General features: G+C 40.5%; 1 protein-coding gene and 1 long non-coding RNA gene across 2 annotated transcripts in view; one reads left to right on the top strand and one right to left on the bottom strand.

Annotated features, from left to right (window-relative positions):
* TOX3 (TOX high mobility group box family member 3) overlaps window positions 1-15,193 on the bottom strand; it is an 83,733-nt gene extending 68,540 nt beyond the window's left edge. The window contains 1 exon segment of the mRNA XM_038367735.2: window positions 14,207-15,193. Within this exon segment, the coding sequence (XP_038223663.1) occupies window positions 14,207-14,308 (102 nt within the window). The 5' untranslated portion in view covers window positions 14,309-15,193.
* A 1,015-nt stretch (window positions 15,194-16,208) lies between these two features.
* LOC122456284 lies at window positions 16,209-25,034 on the top strand. The gene is made up of 3 exons (XR_006275092.1): window positions 16,209-16,295; window positions 20,636-20,855; window positions 24,793-25,034. It is a non-coding gene; the product is annotated as an uncharacterized LOC122456284 (long non-coding RNA).
* The last annotated feature ends 2,429 nt before the right edge of the window (window positions 25,035-27,463 follow it).

Below are 27,463 nucleotides of genomic sequence, written 5' to 3'. Positions count from 1 at the left end.
AAAGGAGATTAGGTTGGTTTGGCACGATCTACCTTTTGTAAAACCATGTTGTATTTTGTCCCATTTACCATTGACTTCAATGTCCTTAACTAATTTCTCCTTCAAAATTTTTTCCAGGACCTTGCATACTACAGATGTCAAACTAACTGGCCTGTAGTTACCCGGATCACTTTTTTTTCCTTTCTTAAAAATAGGAACTATATTAGCAATTCTCCAATCATTCGGTACTATTCCTGAGTTTACAGATGCATTAAAAATTCTTGCTAATGGGCTTGCAATTTCAGGTGCCAATTCTTTTAATATTCTTGGATGAAGATTATCTGGGCCCCCCGATTTAGTCCCATTAAGCTGTTTCAATTTCGCTTCTACCTCAGATATGGTAATATCTACCTCTATATCCTCCTTCCCATTTGTCATGCTACCATTATCCCCAAGATCCTCTTTAGCCTTATTAAAGACTGAGGCAAAGTATTTTTTTAGATATTGGGACATGCCTAGATTATCTTTAACCTCCACTCCATCCTCAGTGTTAAGCGGCCCCACTTCTTCCTTCTTAGTTTTCTTCTTATTTATATGGCTATAGAACCTTTTACTATTGGTTTTAATTCCCTTTGCAAGGTCCAACTCTACTCGACTTTTAGCCTCTCTCACTTGATCCCTACATGTTCTGACCTCAATTAGGTAGCTTTCCTTGCTGATCCCTCCCATCTTCCACTCCCTGTATGCTTTCTGCTTCTTCTTAATCACCTCTCTAAGATGCTTGCTCATCCAGCTTGGTCTACAACTCCTTCCTATGAATTTTTTCCCCTTTCTTGGGATACAGGCTTCCGATAGCTTCTGCAGCTTTGATTTAAAGTAATCCCAGGCCTCCTCTACCTTTAGATCCATAAGTTCTTCAGTCCAATCCACTTCCCTAACTAATTTCCTTAATTTTTAAAAGTCAGCCCTTTTGAAATCAAAAACCCTAGTTGCAGATTTATTTTTGTTAATCCTTCCATTTAGTTTGAACTGAATTAGCTCATGATCACTTGAGCCAAGATTGTCCCCTACAACCATTTCTTCTATGAGGTCCTCGCTACTCACCAAAATTAAATCTAAAATGGCATCCCCTCTAGTCGGTTCAGCAACTACTTGATGAAGGAATCCATCAGCTAACGCATCTAGGAAAATCTGAGCCCTATTATTATTACTAGCACTGGTCCTCCAGTCTATATCTGGGAAGTTAAAGTCTCCCATGATCACGCAGTTTCCATTAGTATTTATTTTATTAAGGACATTAAAAAGGGTTAATGCTGCATCCATGCCAACAACTTTGATAACCTGAACTACTAATGTAAGGGAGGAGTGCTACAAATGTGAGCTCCCTTGCTAGGTACCAGAAGCTATCAGAATGAAAGAAGAAAAAGATGAATTCATTTTTTTTTTTTCCTGTCTGGTTAGTATCACTGTTCTGTTTTTTGAATGAGGAGTCTCCTCCTCTGGAAAGACAGCATGCATCCTCAGTCCCAGAAACTGCAGGTGTCAGAGCCCAGGGGCACCAAAGACAAATCAACCCCAAAATTATTAACTGTAGCAATGCTTCCCAACCCTTCACACTCTTATGTTCACCCTTCTTGCAGGTTCGCCACAGCTATCTTCCTTTCTTAAAAAATACGTGGCCTTTACAGAATTTTATGTGGCAGCAGGAGTACACTGGTATGACACTTCAGAAAGAAGTGTGAAAGTAGGGAATGAAGGGGTGGAATGCAGCAGAAAGAAATGCATTAAAATAATGGTGAGAGGTAATGACATTGAGATGCCTGCTATCAAAATTCTGGGCTAGATCTCAGCAACAGAACTACCGGTCTCTCATCAAGAGTAGCTGCAACCCATCAATCTGGACTAGTGAATATGAAGGTCCAGAACTGATTTTACTCTACAGAAATCGTACACTCCTTTTTATTCTCATATTTATTTTAAATGAAAAAGTTTACATTTTGTGAGGAAGAAATGTAGTTGCAGGAGGCAGCAAGGAATATGTTTGATGTCAGTTCTCATCCATGCTGAAGATAAATGAAACTCAAGTCCTTTATATAGTTTGAAGCCACATAGATTCCTGTTAGATTTTTATGATTTCTCAATCTTATCTATCTCTTCTGATGTCCTTAATTTTTTTTTAATTTAGCTTATTATGAGTTGTTTGAGTTATAGAAACTCTGCAGGAGAATAAAGTCTAAAATAGCATAAAGCTCACACACATCATCCTATGAATCAAGCTCTTTATCATCACACACCATACTGCTCATTTCTCATGATGAGAGAACCTTTAAAAGCATCTATTTAGAAATAATTGTGCATATGCATAGTACCAAGCAGTATGAAATGTGATACAGAGATGATAAGCATGGAATGGGCCAGAAAGTCAGATACAGTAGATCTATGGGAGACTAGGCCCATAAACATGCCATCAAAAATTCAATGACTCTAGAGAAGCTAAAGATAGAGTCCTAACCTTTCACAATAAAAAGTAGCCTCTTGCCACTTTTGTGGTGCTATGAAAGGTCATCTCAACCGAGTCAGACCCTTAAATTCGGATAACATTTTAAAAAGAGACTATATAAAGTGTCATTTTCTGACTCAACTGTTCTCATCCCTGTGTGTGTGTATAACAAGTCAAGGCTGCAAATTTTTCTGAAGAATAAGTTTATTACATTTTATTCCTGTTCGTCCTACAGAATCAATACATCTATAAGTGAGGGAGCTGGATTATTTTCTGGTTCACACATCATCATCAGAATTGTTCAAGAACCAAATTATGTGACCTTTACTCAAGCAAAACTCCTACTGACTAAAGATATGGATAAAGTAATGTAGGCAAAAGGCTTTCTAGACTCTTGTGTCACCAGTAATCCAGTTCTGCAACTGGAACGTAGAGTGAAATACTGCAGTCCTCACTCAAGCAGAACTCCCATATGCTTCATAATATGAAAGACAGAAAGAGCCCTGTTTTATTTGCATTTAGTAAAAATATCTTGTTACTTAAAATGAGCAAATTAGATCTGCAAATCACTGTGACAAAATAACCATGAAACCGCATAATGCCATTTTTACAGAGACTTCAGAGCAGAGCTAAATTTCAAGTAGAAAGTTCAAGACTCATCTCAAGCTGGCAAATTTGACACTATCCCACAAATGGCTTTGCATATGTACAGTGCCAAAATGCTTTGTAAATCTATGTTACCTAGTTATTTGTCTACCTCATCATATCCTTCCATTTAGCATAACAAATGTGGTTTCCTTTTGTACAACTTGTTGCTAAAAACTGTGGGCTATATTTAGCCCTGGATTATGCTGGTTTTTACAGGAAGACCTTCAGGCCTGGGTGGTGAAAGTCTGCCTGTGTTTGGGGGAGTTAAAAGTAATTAAAGGGGCTGGTATGAGCTAGAACCAGCCAACCCAAGTCAAAAGTGGGAAGCACTATCAGAGGTGGGGCATGACAACAGAACCCCAAGAGTGGATTGATTCAGAACATTCCTCAGGCAGCATTTGCCACTGGGAGCCGAAGACAAACATAAAACTGCCCTCTGCTAGCAAATCACCAGCTGCCCTCGCCAGACATAAATCCTCATTCTCTTGAAGCAGCACCTAATGATCCAGGGGTGCTGCTAGACTCCCCCAGCGCCAGCCACAGTGAATCAAGCCATCTGCTCCTATACCATTTAGAAAAGACTATTATATTAGAACCTTCCAAATCCCACAAAAAATGCATAATTGTGTAGGGGAGTATCAGCTGAGTCCTTGGAGTAACAATTCTAGATGTATATTCAACAAGCTACAGATTTTTTTTTTGTTAACATCTTCTATGAGTAATACAACGCAGCTATTCTGAAATGTGCTTTTCAAATGCTGAAATCTAAAGACAAAGATACCAGAATAAAACAGAGGACATAAGTTATCCGTTGTATATATTATACCACAAACAACAGGTAGATCTCTATCAAAAAAGCAACCATGCAAGCCTATGTTTAGGTTAGGATGTCAGACTGCACCATTTGAAGTAATGTGCAATTCATCTATATACACATACGCTTCTTGGGCCTAACTCTCAATCACACTAAAGCCCCATTACATGATTGTGGCAGAGGAAAGGTGCCTTAAAGTGTGTGTTTAAAAGAAAGAAAGGAAAACAGGAGCACACGTTGCATGACTTTATTTTAAAAAAAGCTTAGACCACAAAGCATACACTGTTCTTCTGCAAAAAGTCAGTTATGCCAATTCATCATATTGTATATAGTTTTGCAAATTCTTAGTCACAGACTTCACAGTTACACATGTACAAAGTATTCATTTCCACTCAGATCTATGACTATATGCAACATAAATGTTTCATGTTGTAGGCCAAAGCTGTGCTCTCAAATATTTTTGCCATTTATACTGAAGTAACTAGGGCTTAAGTGCAGATATCTAGGGCGGAAGTTGACTTGTACCTGTTTAGGTGTAAGGTTTAAGTGTTTCTAACCATTTTAAACAATGCAACAGAAAGAAACTCCATCTTGGGTTGTGGTGGGAAACCACAACCACAGAGCATGTTACTACTGCCTATCAGTGAAATTATATCTTTGTAGTTAGTACATAGTTGCTTATCTATTAGTAGTAGTATTGTATCTTTATGCTTACCAGTTAAAAACCTAACAAGGTTATTCTTTTACACATTTTATTTTTTAAAGCACACTTAATATCAATTTTCCAATACCTAAGTAACACTTCACTTAATTAAATTCAATACTGTTTATTCTCCCAACTGAAACTGCTAAAAACGACAAACCTCTGCCAATCGGAAACTAGCTTATGAATAAAAGTATACTTTAATTTAACAAATGTGCTTTTATGAATAAGAGAGTTTGGCAATTTCCTAAACCACCTGAAATGCAGCTATTTATAAAAGCAGCATAACTATAAATAGAGTAACTGTAAAAGAGCTCAGTCATGAGGTAAATATCTTCTGCTTTGAAAATAAACAGCTCTTCTGTGCCTCTCAGTCAATTTTTGTAATTATCATAAAATATTTCACATTAAAATTAGGCACCTAAATCAATGTTTCGGTATTTAAATATGCCCCACTCCTACAAACACTTACATATATGATTGACTTTACACATGCAAGTTATCCCATTGATCTTAATGGGATTACTCATGCATACAAAATTATTCACTTGTGTAAATGTTTGCAGGAATTAAATATGGATTCAGGTGCCTAATTTCAGATACCCAGTTTTGAAATATTTGCTAATTTTCTTGTCTCTCTCTAAAAAAAAAAAAAAAAAAAAAAACAACACCACCACCACACATTACTTGATTTCAATGCAAATGGTGTGCCCTTTCTTCAGTGTTAAATAGAACCCCCAAGTTTCAGCATCACCAGTAGATAGTTTTTACACTGGGGTGAAGAGTTTGTTTCACAGTAAAAGCAGTTTCAGAACAAAAAACAAAGAAAAAAAGGATTTGCAAATACTGTTTGAAAGGGAAAGTAGCTCTCAAACTGAAAATTACATGTAAACTTTACTAATGTTTTACTTTAGTGAATAAGCGATGTCCACGAAAGCTCTACCCATAAGAAGGCACTCACTCCAAAAACTGGGTGCATTTTTCAGTAAAATAGGAAAGGACAATTCACTTTGTAATTCAGGTAGCTTTGAGCTTCAGAACCTCATTTACACATGCCTTTTTACTTATGGGTATAAACTGGCCACCAGGAAGTTTAGACTTGAAATCAGACGAAGGTTTCTAACCATCAGAGGAGTGAAGTTTTGGAATAGCCTTCCAAGGGAAGCAGTGGGGGCAAAAGATCTATCTGGCTTTAAGATTCTACTTGATAAGTTTATGGAGGAGATGGTATGATGGGATAATGGGATTTTGGTAAGTAATTGATCTTTAAATATTCAGGGTAAATAGGCCAAATCCCCTGAGATGGGATATTAGATGGATGGGATCTGAGTTACCCAGGAAAAAATTTTCTGTAGTATCTGGCTGGTGAATCTTGCCCATATGCTCAGGGTTTAGCTGACTGCCATATTTGGGGTCGGGAAGGAATTTTCCTCCAGGGCAGATTGGAGAGGCCCTGGAGGTTTTTCGCCTTCCTCTGTAGCATGGGGCATGGTTGACTTGAGGGAGGCTTCTCTGCTCGAAGTCTTTAAACCATGATTTAAGGACTTCAATAGCTCAGACATGGGTGAGGTTTTTCATAGGAGTGGGTGGGTGAGATTCTGTGGCCTGCACTGTGCAGGAGGTCGGACTAGATGATCAGAATGGTCCCTTCTGACCTTAGTATCTATGAATCTATGTGGTAGTTCCATTAAGCTGTCTTAGTGGATAGAGTTAAACTGAAAAAAAGAAAATGCAGACAAAGATATTGAGGCCCAAATCATTCATTGTATACATTACATGGGGAGAAATGGGAACAAGAGATGTGCCACTGCCTCTCCACAGCAACTCTCAGCTGATGAGATCCAAACCAAAACAGTTTGAGTTCTCTTCAGATATCCTGGATACTGCAACAGATCCCCCTGCCTCTAGCTATTGCCTGGTCACACACTAACGTATCCTCTACCTTTACCTTCTCTATATGCCACATCCACCTCTCCTCCACCAGAGTTAGCTCTTGGATATCCGTGCTGCAAACTTGTGGCCAGGAGGAATAATGCAGGGTCAAGCCATGAAACACCAAGAATAGGCCTGATATACGTCATTGAAACATTTTCCACCTTGGATCAGACCTCAAAGAGTATAAACAAAGTTAAAAACCAAAAGTGCTAGTGAAAAGAAACACGCTGCATTTCTATCCAGGAAATCTTATATCAGCTTAAAGAGACAGTCAACTTGAATTTTTGTTAAATTGACCAAATTCAAAAATTCCTGTTTGACAGAGAACCTCCTAATAATAGGTCTTTTTTTGGGGGTGGGGGGGGGAGAGAGGAGAGGAAAATATTAAACTTTATAAGGGTTTTTCTGCTCCCATGATGATGTTTATAAGGGGTCATTAACAAAAGAGAAACGGACCAGCTAACTGACTATGCAGGGGAAACAGTGAAAATGACTTTATATATATACACACCAAGTGTTGTCAAATAAACCATCTATTTTGATACGAAAACTGCAAATCTGAGGAGTAATTCTAGAATAAAGGATTTCTCCCCTCTCTTTATACAAGTTCAATACCTATATTAAATCTGTCTTTTTCAATATGTTGTTTTCATTGCAAGTAGAGAGAACACACAAAAAATAGCATTTGGATTTGGGCTGACAGGCCTAGAACGAGAAAACAGATATGAAATGGTAACTTTATTGTAAAAACAAACATTTAATAATGGGCAAACATGATCTCATCAAAGGCTTCATCTTAATGTAACAAAATGGTAGAGACCAGAAGGTTTTTGTGTGACTTTGTTATCTAAATTCCTGATTAGTTTTTCTCCCTGGCGTTCTCAATTTTGGTAGAAATCATCTCCAAGATACCAGGGTGACTGGCACTCTATAAATACATAAGATAGAGAGGTAACGGTATGGACAATTGCTATCAGATAAGAGTTTTAAACATATGAGTACTCAGCCTTGCCGTTAGGTATTTGGCTGCATATTGCCAGTGCAGTACCCAATTTTACGTCATGCTGTAAGCAGCAATGGGAGTCTATAGATCAAAAAGGCAGATTGTTCACTTAAGACCTTGATTCTGCGAACAGGCATTTGAGTAATCCCACTGAATTATCTATTTTATGTCTTCATAACTTGGGTGTTTTTATAGTGTCACTGAACTCAATAAAACTACTCAAATCCGATATCAGTAACAATAATAATAATTAAACTCAAAATCTTATTCCTTCCACCAAGAGAAATTGGTCCATTTAAAGATATTACCTCAACCTACCTTGTCTGTCTCATATCCTGGACCAACAAGGCTACAACTACACTACAAATCAATAATAATTATATTTACATTGCAATAAATAGCACCTAAAGGCTACAATCAGTTTGGCGTATTGTGCTAGGCACTGTGCAAAAATATAATACAGTAGAAACTCAGTTATGAACACCTCAGGAATGGAGGTTGTTCATAACTCTGAAATGTTGGTATCTCTGAACAAAACATTATTCAAAAGTTTACAACTAAACATTGACTTAATACAGCTTTGAAACTTTCCTATACAGAAGAAAAATGCTACTTACCTTTTTTTTTTTTTTTTTTTTTTTAGTAGTTTACATTTAAACACAGTTCTATACTGTATTTGATTTTTTTGGTCTCTGCTACTGCCTGATTCCATACTTCCAGTTCCAAATGAGATGTGTGGTTGACTGGTTAGTTTGTAACTCTTGGGTTCTACTGTAAATGGAAGTCCCAGCCAAAAAGCTTACAATCTAAAAAAAGGTTCCTCACATGCACAAGTGTTTCAGTAGAATATAAGCGATTACCCGTAACATTGCTACCAAAATTTCACATCACTTCCTCAGTAGAACTCAACATGATCATTTTATATCAAAATGAATATTTGAAGTAAACAATCTTATAAGAACAGGCCTCAAAAGGATATTTAAAAAATAATTTTCCTCATTCTTGGAAATATTTTTATGAGAATTAATTTGTTACAAACTATCACTTCATATTTTTAAAAGATACCTGTTTGGGCTTTTCATATGCCATACTAAACATACTTCAGAAAATCTTTAAAAATAAACTATTGCACTTTACTTTTCTTACAATTTAATCAGCAAGGATTTTAATGAAGTACAACAGTGTAATTAATTGTAATGAAACTTGCTGACAAATCATCAAAACAGCTTCTGCTATGTTAACTGGTTTTAAAACCAATTTCTCCCTGTGTCATGCATACAAATGGTTTATTCAATACAGAAGTTGCATTACTTGAACAAAAAAATTATACACTGCACAATCCAATTAGTGTCAGCACTATGCACAAGCTCCTTCAAAAAAACATAGTCCTTTGTAAAGTGGCTGCCCTTGACATATAGGAGGCTTGTTTTCTAAGCTAGCTGTTCAAGAAGACTCAAGTAAAGAAAAGCTGTAGATCATTCTTCAGAAAGACAATGTACTGCAAGAGTTAGTGATGGCACAAACTGTAATTTTTATTCTAATTTTGGATTTTCACTGTTCCTCATGAAGCCTGTATTAGTAAAGCACAATGGCTTGAAAAAGGTTTCAGTGATATCAGAATTCATGCCTCTTTGGAGCAAAGGGAGTCTCAGATGGAACAGTCTTGGTCCCCAGAGGGCAGGGGGGACATTTTGCACTATTCTCCGGTTCCCCACAGAAGTTGCCTGTACAGTGTTGCAAGTGACAGTTCAGTAAATTTGTCAGCTATCCAGGAGGATCACTGAACTATAATGGTGATAAAATGGCAATCCAGAAAGAGGTGATAAGGGGAGAGATCAGATCCTTATTTGGATTGTCTCCCATCTCATAACCATTGTCTTTAGACCGAGTTGTCTGGGACATGTGAAGAACCCTATGCTTCTACGCATAAACATGACCGAGCAGCAATAATGGGTTACAGTCAACTTAAAACTCACATTTCTCTTTGAAAATGCACACTGCTGCATATGTCTTAAGGCATTCAGCTTATTGCCAGGGATCCTCAGCCACCAAAAGGAAACAGAGTTTTCCTTTCATTCACTACTGTACAGCCAGACTAAAGGCTCCCCATGACCCAAACTACTGCTGTCTCTTCTCTAACTCTATTGAAATATAGGATAAACTCATGGTTAAAGCCATAAGATACAAGATATTTCAGCCAAAAATGTCAAACTCTGGCATCCAATCTAAATTTAGGCACCCAAATTTGAAATTTTTGACCGTCAAGAGCATCTGTATGGAATAAATACACTGTATTTCAATAAAAATGTAAACTGTTAAATAATGCAGTAAATTTTGTTCAGTTCTAATATGATAACTCACTTAAGCACCAGGCTGTGGTTGGGTTTTTTGTTTGTTTGTTTTAAAAGCACCATGAGAATTGTGGCTGCTATACAGACTTCCTTATTTTCTCTGACAAAAAGTTCCATAAATATTTTCAGTTCAAGATATGTAATCTACTCAGTAACTGGAAAAAGTTTATTTAGAAAAAAAAAACATTATACTATAGCCTACGTCCAAAATTACTGTCTATCAGCAGAACCATAAAAGGGAGCAAGACAGAAGCAGAATGTGTAACAGCTGGTCTCTTTCAACTTTTTATAATTTTTTTTACAACTCTTTTATGGTGAATTTTTTAGTGCACATAAATATAACAGGCCTGAACTAAAAAGAGGCATACTGCAGTCCCTCATACAATTCTACCCATTAGAGATGGGTCTACTCCTTGAATACTACCATCAATCCTAACACACAGAGGGGCAGGTTATGTACTTTGATTACCCAACTACCTTCACAACTGTATGGAAAATTTATGAAGTACTGGCCCAATCCTGAAAAGCATTTAAGCACATACTTCACTTTAAATATGTAACTAATCGTATTGAAGTCAATGAGATCCAGCATGGTCCAGAAAAGGCACTGATCTAAGTTCTTAGTTCTATGCCTGGCTATGCTGGTGACCTTGGACAAATCACTTCACCTTTCTGTGCCTCTGTTTCGCCTATTGCTCTTTAGCTATTTATTTTGTAAGCCCTTTGGAGCATACTATGTGCTTGCACAGTACCTAGCAAAATAGAATCCTAAACTAGAAATATCTAGAAGCTACTATAATACAAACAATATTTGGACTATTCTTGTACTTGAAGTTAAACTTGTGCTTAAATACATTGCAGGAGGGGCCTAACTGATTTCCAAACGAAGAGACTTCAAAATCAAGGTGCTCCCCTTGGAAATACTTACCACAACAGTGAGTAACCAACAGTGTGACCTTAAGCTTGAGTAGCAGCAACTTTTGGAGGCTGTTCTGGTGGAAGAAATCAAGTTAGCCTTCTTGTATACTGCATACCTGCAGGTACACTGGTTTAGGTTGTGACATTTATACCAGAGCTCTGTTTAGGGGTAGGCAAAGTCACCTGGCCTCCAGAAGAGTGACAGAGAGATTGTCCATTAGGCGGAGGGTGGGAGAGGTATGTTAGAGTGAGAATTCTTCTCCAATGATTATCTCTAGCGTATTTACCCAACATCAGTGCTTGTGTTAAAATTTTTAGACATCATAACTCAACAATTAATTTGCAGTGGCTGACTCATGAATTGTCAACTGTACTTTTTAAATTATACTGGCAGTATTTTCATAGAAACTGTGTTTATGCAGTGATATGTTCCAACGTGAAACCATTTTACTTGTAACATCACACAATTTTTTTCTACAGCAACTCAGTGGTCACAGGTAATGTCATTGCCACATTACAAGAGGAATATGAATACAGATTGTAACAATGAGGCAGAGTGGTCAAGTGGACAGGGAACTCAACTAAGAGTCTGAAGACCTGGGGTGAAATCCTGGCCACATTGAAGTCAATGGGAGATTTACCATTGACTTCAATGATGCTAGGATTTCACCCTTGAGTTCTATGCTTTCAATTCATCCCAGTGACTAAAATAGTTTATTTTGCCTAAGCATATCTGCAAAAATAATAATAAATAATAATCCTTCAAAACTAAACTTAATAAGAAAACTTGAAATGATGCATAGATTTTAAGGCCAGAAGGGCCCATTGTGATTGTCTAGTAACCTTCCTTTGTGAACTCTGTTTTTAAGGGGGTGGGGAGCATATTTTCCATGCAAGAGAGTAACTACAGAAGATAGGTGAGCTATTGAGTATAGGCAGAAGTCAAACCTAACTTACTATAGAACAGGAGCCTCCCTTCTAGGAACTCAATCAGAGATTGCACTTCTTCTGTTCTTGAAACACCTGCACAGTATGCTATTGATTTCCAGACTGATCCTAACAGGAAATAATATCCACCAATCCCAATAACATCACTAGGAACTGTGAGTGCATGCGTCTGATCAAGATCAGATCCTTAACATGCAAAGATTTATCTGTAACAACTCACACAACGTAGATCTTTACAAGTTCTCCTCTAAGTTATAAAAATGTCTTCTGCTATAGGTTGAAGCTTGGCCTTCTAGTCTTTATCAAAACTGTGTTAACAAGCACAGAGAAACAGAACTTCCATTAGAAGTTAGTTACTAATGTTCGTGGGATATGTGCCCTAATTTCCTTTTCTGCCTGCAATAAAAATTTATTCAGTATGTGATTTTAGATGTGAACTTTACGTGCATGTCCACCAACTGAGTTTACACAACAAACTTCTGGGTTCGGAGCTATTCATGATTTTGGATGTAACAATCACTGTATCAATAAGAATTTACATAGTAGATTGTAGTGGCTCCAACATAAGTACACAATGTGTATAATACAATAAAAATGTTAATGAATAAATAAATTTATGTCAACTAAATGACAAACGTTTTCAAAATTAGTTGGTGTACCAAACAATGCATGTTTACTAGGCATTTTAGCATTTCTGAAGCCTTTAGCAGCATTCAAAGCTTGACACTCCTGTTATCTTCATTCATGTTTTCTTTTAATATTAACTATTAACAAAGCAGCATGCTAATAGCCTCCGTGTTGTATTCAATGAGAGCATGCGCAATGTGTGAGTCATGTACATTTCCCGGGAAGTCTATTCTACATCTCCCAGTGAAAGTATATCTGTGTTTTGAATAGCAAGGCAGATCACAAAACAGCACTCACAAGCTTCAACATTGCAGCAATTGAAATTAGAATTATTTGAAGAGGAATAGAAAAGTGTACTTGTGACATCAACTTGTATGTCATTTTTTCATGAGAAAGTTTCTCCATACTCAGATATTGTTCCATCCATTTATTCTGATCCCAAATTCTGTCTTTTTTGAAGTGATCTCTGTGTTTCCTCAAACTTTAACTAGGCATTCGCAAAGGATTCTAGAACTAGAGTTAACATAAGTTAACACATTGTGCAGCACCCTTTCTTTCCCCAACATTTCATACAGTACCTCACAAAAGGCCCCAGAGGTTGGGCAAACACAGCACCAGGAAAAACACAGTGTGAAAGGGACCTTTATGTACATGTGAGAGGGCCCAGTGCTAATAGCTCAATGTGCTATTGACACATCCCAGTGCAAACAGCTAAGCCTTTTTCAAAATAGCATGAGTCAGTGTCATTCTTAACTTCGCATTTTCCATATTTTGGTAATTTGTGAAACAAACTGTCTTGATATTATTTAAAGACATATTTTGTAAATAAACTGAGCCACTGGGGAACATCTACTCCTTCCGACTAGCAGCATCTGTTGTGAAATCCACACAAACCACAAGAAAGGTGTGAAAAACAAATACAGTAAGCAGTACTGCAACTTCTTTGACAATATCCAAATCAAAATGTTTATTCCCTTTTAAAGTTAGCAGCTGAGGTACGTAAACCTCTAGGATAACCCTCCACTTTATAATAATCCTTTATTTAGAGACTCGATAAAACTGATCTGAAATAATCTGAAAGAACAGAATGCACAAATTATTAGAATAATCTCTTTCCTTCCCCCACCACAGAGATGCACTGTCTGGAAACATCATTTCCATCAGAACTCTGCTATAACATAACACTGGGAGCAGAAGTCGGTCCAGCCCCTTAAAAACTTCACAAGTGCTGGCCCTGGATAGAAATCCCACTCTGCTACTATGGACTCAAAGAAGCTGTCCATTGTTCCCGACATGCGGGAAAAAACAGCGCATCTTAAAATTATATTTAATAAAAAAAACTGCACAAGATCCTTTGCCCAGATGAAAACACTTGGTTCCTTAGTAATTCTCTTGTGGCCAATGAAACGCTGCAAGCGGTAACATGATGTAGCTGTTCAAAGTGTAACACATTTGTGTTTACAGATGTAAATGCAATATTACAAAGCTGTGCCTTTCGGGGGGAGGGGAGGGAGAGACGGAAATATTCTCACAGAGCAAAAATCACAGCAGCTCTCTCCATCAATGCATGCCAGGGGGAAAAGGGAGCATTTAAACTTTTAAAGCACATTGTGTCCCATTTTGCAATTGTGTCCCATTTCGAAATGTAAGCTTTAACCGGCTGGATCACTACTTAAAATTCCCACCTCCTGAAATGCCCCCCCCCCCAGCGTACACCAAACTCTAAAACATACAGAATAAGCAATATAACCGCAACCTGAAGAAGAACAGAAACGATCACCTTGTTGTAGCTGTAGTAGCCCAAACACTGGGCAAAGTCCAGGTTGGAAGGGTCTCCGGGAAGAGAGCTGCCAGCTGCAGCTGGGTAAAATCTTACATCCATGCTGGGGGTGGTTTCGGTCCAAGAAGCGCACTTCGAGAAAAGCGCTGGGAGGTTATAATAGATCCACCTTCAGTGCCCTTCCCTGGATCTGCGCTTCAGGGAAAGGACCAAGTTGCTGGAGCTAGCGAGGGAGCCGACTTTTCCTTTGAGGCGAGGGGGACGAACGAGGGAAGGGACTGAGGGAGGGCAGAGCCCGAGCGAGAAGAAAGAGGCGGTGGGGAAAGTGCAGGTAAACAAGGGAGGCGGGGAGGGGGGGGGAGCAGCCCAGGTAGGTGTCTCTCTCTCTCTCTCTGCCGGGGGGGGGGGAGGCAGGACGGGCTGGGGTCTCGTTTGTTTGTTTGTCTGTTTCTAAAAGCTCAGGGCCAAGCCACAGGGTTTGCCTCCGCCTTCAGGAGCAGCTGTACACAAAGAAGCCACGCGCCCGGCGCGGAGACAGCCGCGGCTCTCCCCGCGGCGCCCTGCCGGCCCCAGGAGGGTGCTGCCGAGCTCTGCCCGGGGCTCGCCGGCCGGCGCGGGAACAAAGGGCTGCCCCCGCTGCCGGGGGAGGAAGCAGGGTCCCGCTCGCCCCTCTGCCCGCCGACAACCCAGCCGCGAGGCAAGCGGGAGAGAAAGAGCAGCCCAGCCCCGCTGTCCGGGGAGACGGGGGGGGGGGGGGGGCTCCGCACCGCGTGGAGTCCAAAGTGCTGGAGAAGCCTCGCGCTCGCCGGCACCCCAGGAGGAATGAATAAGTGAAGCGGGTGGAAAGAAGGGACCGGGGGGGGGGGGCTCCCTTCCTCCTCGCGCTCCCACCCCTCCCACGGCGAGCAGCTGGCGCTCCCTGCGCCCCGGCGGCCTGCCAGGGCTCCTACACGCCGAGCCCGGCGCGCGCTCGCCGGGCATGCCTCCCCCGCGCACGCCCAGCCGGCCTACCGCACACGGCGCGCACACCCGGGGGGAGCGGAGCGGAGCGCGCGCGCGCGCCCTGGGGGCACACGGCCACCTGCGCACCCACCGTTCCAGCCAGAGCAGAGCCCCAGCCAAAAAGTGCACAGCGCACGTGCACCGGGGCCACTGCCCATCCACACATGGAGTGCATCGGCCGTGCCACGCAATGTTTGCACAGATCTACACCCCACCCCCACCGCGCACAGAGAATATGGTGCAGGCACATACCCCCATCCCATCCCATCCCACGTGTGGAGTGAATAGAGAAAGCCCAGTGCTCGCACACAGTCACATATGCACTGTACAGCACGTGCCCCATGTGCACTCACAGTCACAAAGACAAGGCACAGTGCTTAAAGCTACAGTTGAAGCGTTATATAAATGCCTAAAATATTAACAATGCGCACGCAAACACACAGGGCCCAGGGTGCATGCTGTGAACACATAAATGCACACATGAAGCAAAGTGCATACGGACTGTGCACACACAGCTGCACATGCAAGTAAACATGATGCAACTAACACTAAACTAAATGTAAACATAATGCAAAGTTCATGCAAAGTGTACAATGCATGCATACACACACAGTGAACAGTTTGTACATATATACACACACCTACCCCCTCCCCATTTCTCCAATCCATCCTCCACTTCCCTATATCTATTCCTCAGTTTCTCTTAATCCACATGCCCATATCTCCCTGGACTATCTTTGAGTCCTTTCTGCTCCTCCGTTTCCCCCCTTATTTTTCCACTTTCATAGTTGCCTCTTATTCATCCACCGCTCTAGGACGCCCAGACTTCAGTTTCCCTAGCAAGATCTACTCCTTCTTTCCTTCCTCCTCAACACTTTCCATATCTTGTTTCTAGAGAAACAAGACCATTATTCACTTGAAAAAATTCTAATAATTTTCCGTAGTATTTCCTTTGGTTTGTTTTCATTTGACAAACTTTCTTTCCTTCTTATTTATTTTTAGTCTTGTTTTGTATTCAAAAGATATTCCAATAACTGGATGTAACCGGACCTTTCAATTCCTGTCCTATTTTCTTGAAAGATTTTAGGTGAGTAACTTCCACCACTGCATTTTTTTTTAAATTGCAGCTTGTTTTGTAATGTACTTTATTGATTCATAGTGGTATCTTTCTTGCTGAACCTGGAAGTAGAAGAAAGAAAAAGATCCTTATAGCATAATATCAGACTAAGGCTTTAAAACATAATAGCTTGCCCACAAAAGCTAGCGCTCTCTCTCTCTCTCTCTCTCTCTCAAATTCTTTGAAAGCCAAAGCGAAAGGGAGAACAGTAATCCAAATATGTTTACTCAACCATAGTCACCACATTATTGGATCTGCTGTCACAATAGAGATCTATGGAGGCTTTTGTATCCCAAAAATGTTAGCCACAGAACTTTTAAACAAGACCCTGTATGGTAGCACTCATATTTCTGTACAGTTGTTGTAGGAGGGGACGTCTTGTACATCTGCTCATTTTATCCTTCATAAAACCAGATGACAAAAAAATAAAGGGTTCTTGTGAAGGAGCCAGGGACCGAGGAAAGATGGATCTCTGGATCCAAAAGAAGGCTGCAGCCCCTCCTCTCCACTTCAGCAGTTAGGAAGCTGAGAGTTTTGAGCCTAGGTCCACCCTAACACCCAACTGCAAAACCCATCATCAATAGAAACTGGCAAGATGTGTGGCCAAAGGTCCTCATCCTCTTGAGAAGAGAGGCTATTCCTATATATGTTGCAGTTCTTGACATGGTATTGTGTTCATAAGGTTTTTAATTTCATTAAAAAAATAAGCAGAGGATTTCAGCACAAAATACATGTTATACAAAGAAGTGACTAGGTCATTTTTAAAACATGTTCATTTTGAAAGGCTCCACAGAAAGAGGTGGCTACAGACTTTAAGGTCTAACAGGCTAGTGTCTAATCTTCTAACTTACAAGAAAATTTAGATAAGTACAATTTTATTGCACTTTCATTGGTCTGAGGAAATGAGGGAGAGACATCTATGTGTCTGAGTCCTGAAATACAGTTTAGGAGATACCCATACAACTGGAACCCTGGCCCACCAATTAAAGTCCATTGCACAGTCCAAACTGACAATCCTCCCCATTATATCATTTCATAACCAAATGTAGGCAGGTCTTATATATGTATGCATATGTACATGTGTGTGTGAGCAAGAAGGTGATCCATTTTTCATTGTATAGGCAGATTGGCTGTAAACAGTAAATGAAATGCCAGCACCAATCATGATGTGTCCTAAATTAATTTTTGCAGACACTGGAAAGACACACAGGATTTTAAAAAGGGGACATTGTGCCAATCGTGCTCTTATAAGTTTAATATTTGTTACATCCTGTGGCTCGATTCACTCCTGCTAGCACAGGGAAATCCAAATGACAGCACCCATGATTCCTTCTCATAGAACCCACGTAAGAGGAAAACCTTTAAGCTCCATCTGGGATGCTGCGGGAATCAGCACGTCACTCCAACAACCTTTCCATAGCCTCCCCTCAGCCAGAGCCATCAACATGTTGACTGCAGACATCCCAGTAAAGGGGAGGTAATGGTTACCTTGAGCTATTGCAACCTCCCAGTTGAAAGACTTCAGTGCTGAGATCCCTGTACCTTATTCTACGCTGATCCCAGAGAGGCATGGCATAAGGCAAAAAAAAGTTGTCTCCTAGCCCAAAAACAAGCTTCTGAATCCAAAAATTGAACATGGCATGGAGGTGCATCTTTACTTACCTATTACATGTATAGGTGCTATATAAAGTCCTAGGATAAGTAAGGCCATACACCTTTTATATGAGCACACAAGTGCCTTAACAGAGCAACAAGATATGCTCATCCAAACACTGTAATCAGCTTCTGGTTCAGTCAGTGTTTGCCAACTTCAAACCTCCAAAGAATCAAAACTAACAGTGTACTTTGATGCTGGAAGCAAACAATGGTTGAAATGTGCAAGTTTTGTATACAGTGCACTCATATGCAACATGTACCATGTAGCAAAAATATTTACACTCATGAGACAAATAAGTCATTTGCCAAATGAAAAAAATAGCAGAAGTGCAGAGCCTATTCCAGAATTCATGCAGCCCTTCAGAATGTAAAATGTTCTTGGAGATCTCATCTACAAACAACATTGACAGAAAAATGATAGGTAAACAGGGATGGCACCTCAATTTCTAGAGGAGAGAAGAATTTTGAATGAGGCTTAACAAGTGCAAGCACCAAAAGCTGTCTATTCACTTGGAGGCTATACTCCTGGAAGACATTTATGCAAGGTAGGAAAAGTTGCTTCTTAGCTGTGACTCCACACATTATTTATGACAAGCAGTTTTTCTGAGAGACTATCACAAATCTGAGGGCAACTCCTAAGTGCCTTATTCTGCTTTTATACAGTTTTTATGAAGCCAATGTATAGGCATGTTTCCACTGAATACAGTGGGACTTGCATAACTAAGGTGAGCATGATTTGTCCCCAGGAGTCTAATTGTTTTTGGCGAGAGTTGACTGAAAAATTTCCAATGGAACAGGTCTATTTCAACTAAATTTTGTTTATAAATTATAATGCAATATTTTTAAAAAGTGAAAATTACAACAAAATGTTTTGATTTTATTGAAATAAAACATTTCAATTGATCTGAAAGAAAAAAATGTTCAAAAATGTTGTTTCACAGGAAATTTAGAAAATATGGCTTTTTGCACAGAATAAAAATTCCAGTTTTCGACCATCTCTAGTAAGTCGCAGGATGTAAGTATGAATTTCTAGTGACAGTTATAATTGATCAAGTGAGAGCAAAGGACCATTTTAAGGTAAAGGAATGGAAACTAGGATGTATGCTTATTACCTTTCTTTTAGAACAAAGCATTATGTTTGGATGAGATATTGTTCCATGGAGAATTTAACAATTTTGAAAATAAAACAGGTATGTAAGGGGTTTATTTTCTCAACATCTCTTCAAGTTCATGAGATAAATCAAATAATTACTGCTACACTTTTAATGGCTACATACACAGCCAAACCATATTGATCTCATTGGTTTATCTAAGGATAGAATGTGGTCCCCAGCGTTTCTATCACTTTATATACTTAATCTTAAAGGGGCCCAGTAAGTTTCACTCTGGTTATTCACTTTCATATCCTCTAACAGAACCATGGCTTTGAAATTCTACTTTCTTTTTTCTTTCAGAGCAGTTGTATTTATGTATTGGTTATTTTAAGTGCATGTTCCATTCTTTTCATGGTGTAATAAAGTAAGCATCTTTCTGAAGTAAATGGAATACTCTTGCCAAGGATTTCCTTTGTACCAGGCAGCCTTGAATTTGAAGAAACTTTTTGAAATGTACCCTTTTGGTAGTAGTATAATCTAAATCTAGAAGTGCCAACAATTATTAAGTCTGAGGTATCACATAAGATATGACTCTGTTCCATCCTCAGCTAAATTTTCTTCTGAATCATCATCATCATCACAAATCAATTAGCCATAAAGAACACTCAGACTCCTGGTCTATGGAAAGCACAGAAAATGTATTTAAATGAATCAGTAATAGATATATTACAAAAATATGCACATATAAATTCACCCCCCCCCCCAAAAAAAACCAGCATCTTTGACTTAAATCTGTAAACCCTCATGTTCCAAGTCCAGTTGGTTTTGTTACATCCCTGGCAAGTGTGTTTTCCATGCAGTAGTAGACGTGGGGAAGCAGTATGTCTAGTGTCGGAGAAAAGCACAGAAAATCAGGACTGTTCATAGGCTCTATCCGGTGACCATTTTATTATTCTCTGTAAGACTTTCTACAAGTCATTTAACCTCTGCTCCTCAGTTTCTCCTTTTGTAAAATGGATACAATACTGAGGGATGCGAGCATTATCCTTCTTTTTCAATCACAGAAATTGTGATACATAGGTTAAGGTGACTTAACCAAGGACACAATGAGTTAATAGTAGAGCCAGGATTATAGTAGACCTCAAGAGTTCCTAGTTCTATCCTATGCACAATCCAAAAAAGAGTAGACCATGCCATCTGTCTAGCATTTACACGCTTATAACCTCAGTAATCAGAACTTCAATACAGTATTGTGCAAATACAGCAACTTGAGTGAACCATTCCACTGGTGATTTCTGTCTGATGTTACAATCACCACACTGGGAGAGGGGAGAGAAAAAAGAGAGGAAAAATTAGGGTGGGGAAAAGAGGATGAGGAAAGTGAAGAGGAAGGGGAGAAGAAATAGGGCAGAGAGTGGTTTTGACTGTAATAAGGATGTAACTCACAGGAGTGTTGTTAAGAGATGATTTCTTTGCCTCACTCTCATGATATGGGACAGAGTTACAAAAGACTGATACCCCCATCACATGACAGGTGTTATTATCTTACTCCTGTATTAGGTGTTTTTGGCTGTTAGAGAGGCTACTGTTAGACTGACTTACCTCTGATTCTCCATCCTACTTGGAAGAAGATGGCAATTCGGGTGAGTGATCAAGCTCTGATGTTGTCCTTCAAGGGAGGGTATCGCAGTCCCAACAACCATCAAACCATTCACAGAGCAGAAAGAGAGGAACAGGGAGTACAAGATGTAAAATAGGGCAAGAGAAGGACAGCACCAAGGTGAGCTACTAACTAACCTACTTAGGGCCAAAGCCCATTGAAGTCAGTGGAAAGACTCCTTCCTGCTGATTGCAATGGGCTTTGGATCAGACCTATAATCTACTTACCAAGAACATAAGGCTGCCACCTCCAAAACGCAGAAAACACGGCTACTGACCTCCCCTCCACCACCAGCCTGACCCTCCTCTTCCCCTCTTAGATGTCCTATCATCAACAGGCTGACCCTTTTCTGCCCTCCTCATGCAGATGGCTGTGCAGGTGGGGGAGGCTGGGGGTGGTTCAAGGCCTTGCTGCACTCTGAGTCTGAGCCTGTGTCCAACCGGGGATGAAGGTGGCTCTGGTCCCCTGTCAAATACACAAGCAGCCAGCAGGGAAGGTGGCCCCACAATCAACTCCCCACCCCCATTTCTCTTACTGAGATGGAGGCTACAGAGTCTGGCTGATCCCGGAGCATGCTGGGAAGGAGGGGAAGACAGCCCAGTCCTCCAAGGGAGGCTCAGCTCCGAAAAGGATAAGCCCATGGGAAGTCTCTGCTGAGCATTTCTTCCCTTTCACGCTCAGAGTGGGGGAGCAGGAAAAGGGGAAAAAATACCCTGGCAGTTCTTCCCCAGCCAGACCGGTTAAAAACCAGCCAGATGGCAATCTTACCAGAACAACAGCTGAGAATCAATAATATTTTGATTCATCCCATGAAATAACAGTTATCGTGCTGACTTTTGAGTTGATATGATTAACAGCATTTTAACTCATCACAGTTTATCTTAATCATGGCCATGCCACTTTCTCATCAGATCTTAGGGTAGCTGGCACTTCTAAATGAAACTGATGACAGGAAGTAAGCTCCCTCCTTCCTAAACAATGAGTCTGATAAGAGACCACTTTTACCATAATATGAATTTGAATCAGATATTCATTGATATTGATGCTTCTGCTCAACACAATTGTCCCAGGTACAGTGAGCACCATTAAACGCTCAACATTCACCGCCCAGAGTTGTTGCGGTAAACATGGTATTTTATTATGGAGGCAGAGTGGCCCAGGAGCCAGGACCTAATCCTGGGTTTGTTGCTAGTCTACAGTTTGATCTTGAAGAAGTCACTTAACCTCTATTTGCTTCAGTATCCACATCTGTAAATTGGGACTAATGATACTTACAATCCAGTTGACATCTATGAATGAAAAAGGCCATACAAGAGCCAAATGTTGTTATTATTATAACACTTTACTTAAAATACACAATATTGTGATACTGTAATCGCTTCAGAGGCAAAAGTGATGTATGTGGTTAGTGAAAATCCCATTTCTTATGGTCCTTGCCAAAATCAGGAAGTGCAGAAGTTTGTGAAACTGGAAAAAAAATTGAAGTTATTGATTGTTTTCAAACTTCTAAAAATGTTTATTTTAATTTTTGTGTGGAAGGATCATGTTTGTTTTTATTTGTCTGAATTATCTCATCATCTCAACTCGCATCTGACATTTCTAACCATGTTGAGGCAGAAAATTATTATTTCAAGTTATTTACTGTCTTTGGAACACAGACCGATAGTGCTACTGGTATCTTATAGTAAAAAGGTTCCTACTTCTTTAAAACTCTGTTCCAAACACCTTCAAAATTAACCTGTCAGTCATGTAATAAAGTATAAAATTACTTTTTGGCAGAATGAATATTCTGTTGCTATTGTCTACATACTGTCTTATGTACGGTACTCTGCCATACCAGCATATAGTTTTTGTGGGATAAGGACCACAGGACTGAGCTCAGAGCTGAAACCAAAACAACAACAACAAAAATTAGAAACTAATATGAAAATTAACTTATTCAAGAAAGCAAATGACTGGAATGGCTAATTTGATTATGGTTACTTGGATTAATATTAAAGGTCTCAATAATGTTGTAAAGGCTTTAACTGAAATTAAGGAAATGTAGCCCAATAGGTAGCCCCTTCTTGAAAGAGGCACATTTTAAAGTGGGACAAGATGCTTCTTTTAGAGTCAGTTGGTTTTGTCATGCATATTTTTTCTCTGCATCAGTTAAAAATCAGGGGTGTGGGTGTGCTATTCATTTATGTATGCCCAGGTATGGAATATAATCTATATCAATCATTGAAAGAAAAGAGAGACAGGTGTCTTTAAAAAAATCTACTTTTTAAAGGAAATTAAATGAGAAATATGTTTATCAAGAGGAACATATATGTTCCTAATCAAGGGCAGACCAAATTCTTCTTGAACTTCTTTAGTATTCTACACAAGTTTAAAGAAGGAGTACTTATCATTGGCAGGTACTTTAATTGTACTGTAGAGCCAAAAGTTGATTATTGAAAGAATTATATTTTACTTAAATTCACTTATAAAGTCTTAGAGACAGCTGGTGAACTTTACGTCTGAATTACGAAGTTTACACTTTTTTCTCCTGCCTGCATGAAATATACTCACCTACACTTTTCATTATACATTTTCATGCAATTAGTTGAAAGACACATCCCATGGTTTGATCATGTCCCACTCTTACTCATCCTAAGAAACTAGTTTGGTAAACCTACCTTTAATTCAGTTGTATCGTGGAGACATTCTAATGAATTTTCAAGAAATTAAAGACCATTTTGGATCTGCAACAGTACCCTTTTACCAACATTTACAGCTCCGATACTATATTTGTCATAAAACTAGTAAACAGAATTTTAAGAGAAAGTTCACTGGCTATACAGGAACTGGTTTAGAATTGTACCATCTCACAAACAGACAAACGTGTGAGCAAAATATATAAAGAGGATAGAGGAAGAGATAGAGGAAAAAATCTTAGAGAAATACTCATTAAGGAATGATCGTCTGCCATGTGTACCAGTAATGGAGTCTTAGGTAATTCCTCCCTCAGAAGGAGGGGGGACCTAACCATGCCCAATTATCTGTACTGGGTGATTTCAAAACAGGCCCCACTTTCAAGGGGTGGGGCTCTGCCCTTTGTGAGCCTTTTTAAGTCTCTCTGGATGGGGAATCAAAATGAAAGTCACAAATTCTAATGTATTCGGGGATACTTCCACCCTGTGGCCCCAGCAAAGAGGGGAGTGTACAATGCTGCCAACTGTCCAGCACCACCTTAGGAGGGCTTGGGAAAAACCCTCTGGACGGGCCTCTGAGTCAGGTTCAGCCTTTTCTTTCTTACTCTGGGAATTTGTTGAATTCTCATCAGGGTTGGGGTGAAGGTCTCCTGGCTAGGAGTTCCCTCCACAGCTTCAGGAGTCACCGTTGCTGTCTGCTGTTTAGGGCAATCCTGCTCCACACTCTCCCCTGCTTACTGTAGCTTCCTCCCTTTCATTCAAGATTGACAGGCCCAGAGGATGTGGCTAGCCCTATCACCAGGGCCTCTCTGTCACCTTCCTGGTCCATGAGGGGTCTATGCACGCCTTCACAGTACCATTCTAAAGGAATAATGTTTTATTAAGATGTTGTATTAATGGTACCTTGCTCCAACACAGTTTTAAAAAAATTATAAAACCAGCAGTGACCAGTGCTCGAGAAGATGTGAAAATATAAGATTTATTCCTATCTGGTGAGACTGCCCACAAGCACAATTTTATTGGGGCAGGACTGGAATAAAATTTAGTCAATAATTGGAAGTGGTCTTCTTAAGGACTCATTAGTTATCCTTTTAGGTCTCCTAATTAATGACATAGCCTTCTGAGATTATAAATCTTTAATAACTCCTTTATTAGTAGTAGCATGGTTCTTATTAGCTGGGAATTAGACAAAGAAAACATTTTACTCTATAAGTACTTGCTACAATCGAGTTTGGGACATAGCATAATGGAGTTATTAGTGCATCAAATTAAAAAGTGAACAAAGTATGAAAAAGCAAATAACAAGATACCCAGTTCCTTTTTATTGAATTTTCAGATAAGATATATCATCTGCAAATCTGAAACACTTTTTTTTTTTTGAGAATTAAATGAGATGTTGCTTGTGAAAATTTCCAGTGAAAAGGACGCTCTAAGATAGCAAGAAATACAGAAGACATACATGATTCATCCCTCCTTGGAAAAAAAAAAAAAAGAAAATAGGACTTAAAACTGTGTTCATAGAATATAACAAAGAAGTGTGCTTCAGCAAAGATTAACTTTATAACTTTTTATAATGGAAAATATCACACTAACTCATGTAATACAAAAATACTGTAAGAACGTGTTGTTTTATTTTATGAACCATCTTTTTGTTTTGTGTTTGTATAGTGCCTAGCACAATTGGATTCTGGTCCATGACTGGAGCTCCTAGATCAGGGATGGGTAAATTTTTGGCCCGAGGGTGACATCGGGGTAGTATGGAGGGCCAGGTATGGAAGGCTGTGCCTCATCGAACAGCCTGGCCCTCGCCCCCCTCTCCGCCCCTCCCACTTCCCGCCCCCTAACTGCCCCCCTCAGAACCTTCGACCCATCCAACCCCCCCGCTCCTTGTCCCCTGACTAGCCCCTCCTGGGACCCACCGACCCTAACCGCCCCCCCGGGAACGCACCCCCATCCAACCCCCCCTGCTCCCTGACTGCCCCAACCCCGACCCCTATCCACACCCCCACCCCCTTACAGGCCTCCCGGGACTCCCCCGTCCCTAACTGCCCCCCCAGATCCCACTCCCTACCAACCCCCCCTGCTTCCTGTCTCCTGACTGCCCCCCCAAACCTCCGCCCCATCCAACCGCCCCCTGTCCCCTGACTGCCTCCCGGGGCCTCCAGCCCCTTATCCAACCCCCCCTCCTCCCACCCTCTTACCATGCTGCTCAGAGCAGCAGGACAGGCTTATTGGAAAGTCTGGGAGGTAGGCGGGCACAAGCTGTGCTGCCCGCGCGGTGGCGTAACTATGGGGGATGGGGACAGTGGGTGAGGGGTCGGGGCTAGCCTGCCCGGCCGGGAGCTCAGAACCCAGGCAGGATGGTCCGGCGGGCCAGATGTGGCCTGCGGGCCGTAGTTTGCCCACCTCTGTCCTAGGTGCTACCACAATATAAGTAAGAGATAATAAGACCTAATTTGAAAAATGTTTAAAGTTAAGCATGAGCTTAGGAGTCTTTTAATAGAGAGTGACTTAAGCATGTGCTTAACTGCTTTTCTGACTTGGGGCCCCATTTCCTAAAAGGGCAATCTAGGGACCCACACAGCACTCCAATATAATCTTTTAAACACATCGTTGTACCTTCAAGGATCAGGCCTGTTTTTTTAAAGAGTAACTTTATTAACTCTAATTCTGACTGATGCTGGAAACCAGATCCCAGCTCATGTCAAGGTCCCCGAGCTCACTGAACACTTACTACTCCTGGGAAATTCTGCACCACTACAGTGCAGAATTTGTGCAGAATTAATGCTCCCTGCAGAATTCTATTTTTTCCCCGCAGAATTTGTGATTTCAACCAAAATACTTCCTTTTGGTGGAAACCACAAATTTCAGCTCTGTGCATGGCGGGCTCTGGGTGTCTGGGATGTTAGCCCCACACGTGGTGGGGTTGATAGCGGGAGCCCCATCTTAGTGACATTTCTTGAATCTTTTTCGTTGTCTGTATTGTTACAGACATACTTGCTGACAGGTATATATTACCAAAATAATTGTAACTCACGGGATTATATTGTGTTATTTTGACAAATAAAATATGCAGAAATTTACAAATAAAATATGCACAGAATTTTTTACATGAGTAACTTACAAATGTAAAGCTGGAAACCAGTCTGGTTCACCTGTGTTAATGTGTGTTAGCATTATCAAAATAGATATTAGAGTTGTAACAATGTATTTAGACTTTATGGAATGCTTGTAGGATGCTGCATGTATTATTTCTACTGTATCCCACATTATAAGGTAAGGCTTCAATGTTTGCTCTGTAACTATAAAAATGTTTATTAAAACTGTAAATTTCCTGTAGTCAGGAGAGAAACATTACCAAGTGTGAAATATTAGTTTACGCCAGGAGGTGTTAGCTATTGCCAGTCAAGTAGGACTGTTGAATCCAAATGGGCCATTATGGAACAAAGAATTGTTGATTGCTCCCTCCCACCCACCTGTCGCTGGTAGATACACCCCGTCAAGGATGCTGGGTCACCATATGATGAGGAGAAAGAGGAAAAAACCTGTATAACAGCTGGTTAGGTCCCTCATTCGTGACCCTAATTATCAAATGTGGCAGCAGGGCCCAGTGGCCAGAGTCAATAGAGTAACCCACCTCTGTAGGATTGTGTGGCCTATTGGCCCACTGGGGAAGTGGAGCACCACTTGGGGGGGGGTGGCACCCAGGGTAGGGGGACTCGGCCCCTCCCCACTCCTCAGAGTCCCAGCCCAGGGCCCTGGCAGTGGTAGGGGTGCTCACCACCAAGTCAGTGGGGATCCTTCCAAAACGTGCTGACCAGTTCCCCAGTTCACTCCCTGGAGAAGAATCTTAGTCCCCTGGGCTGCTTCCGACCCTTTCTCCCTCGGCGATGCTCCACGGTTCCCCTGGGTCTCTGGGGTCCTCAGGTGGCGTAGCTCCTGCCAACGCAGTCTCTTCTCCAGGCTTGTCAGGCAGTCTGGAGTCCATCTGGAACGCTGCGTGCTGTGGCTCTGTACTCGGAGCTTGTAGCAGTTCTCTGGAGAGTGCCTGCA

Source organism: Dermochelys coriacea, chromosome 12 (assembly GCF_009764565.3).
Source record: "Dermochelys coriacea isolate rDerCor1 chromosome 12, rDerCor1.pri.v4, whole genome shotgun sequence".
Taxonomy (NCBI): Eukaryota; Metazoa; Chordata; order Testudines; family Dermochelyidae; genus Dermochelys; species Dermochelys coriacea.
This window is presented reverse-complemented; position numbering and strand designations above follow the sequence as displayed.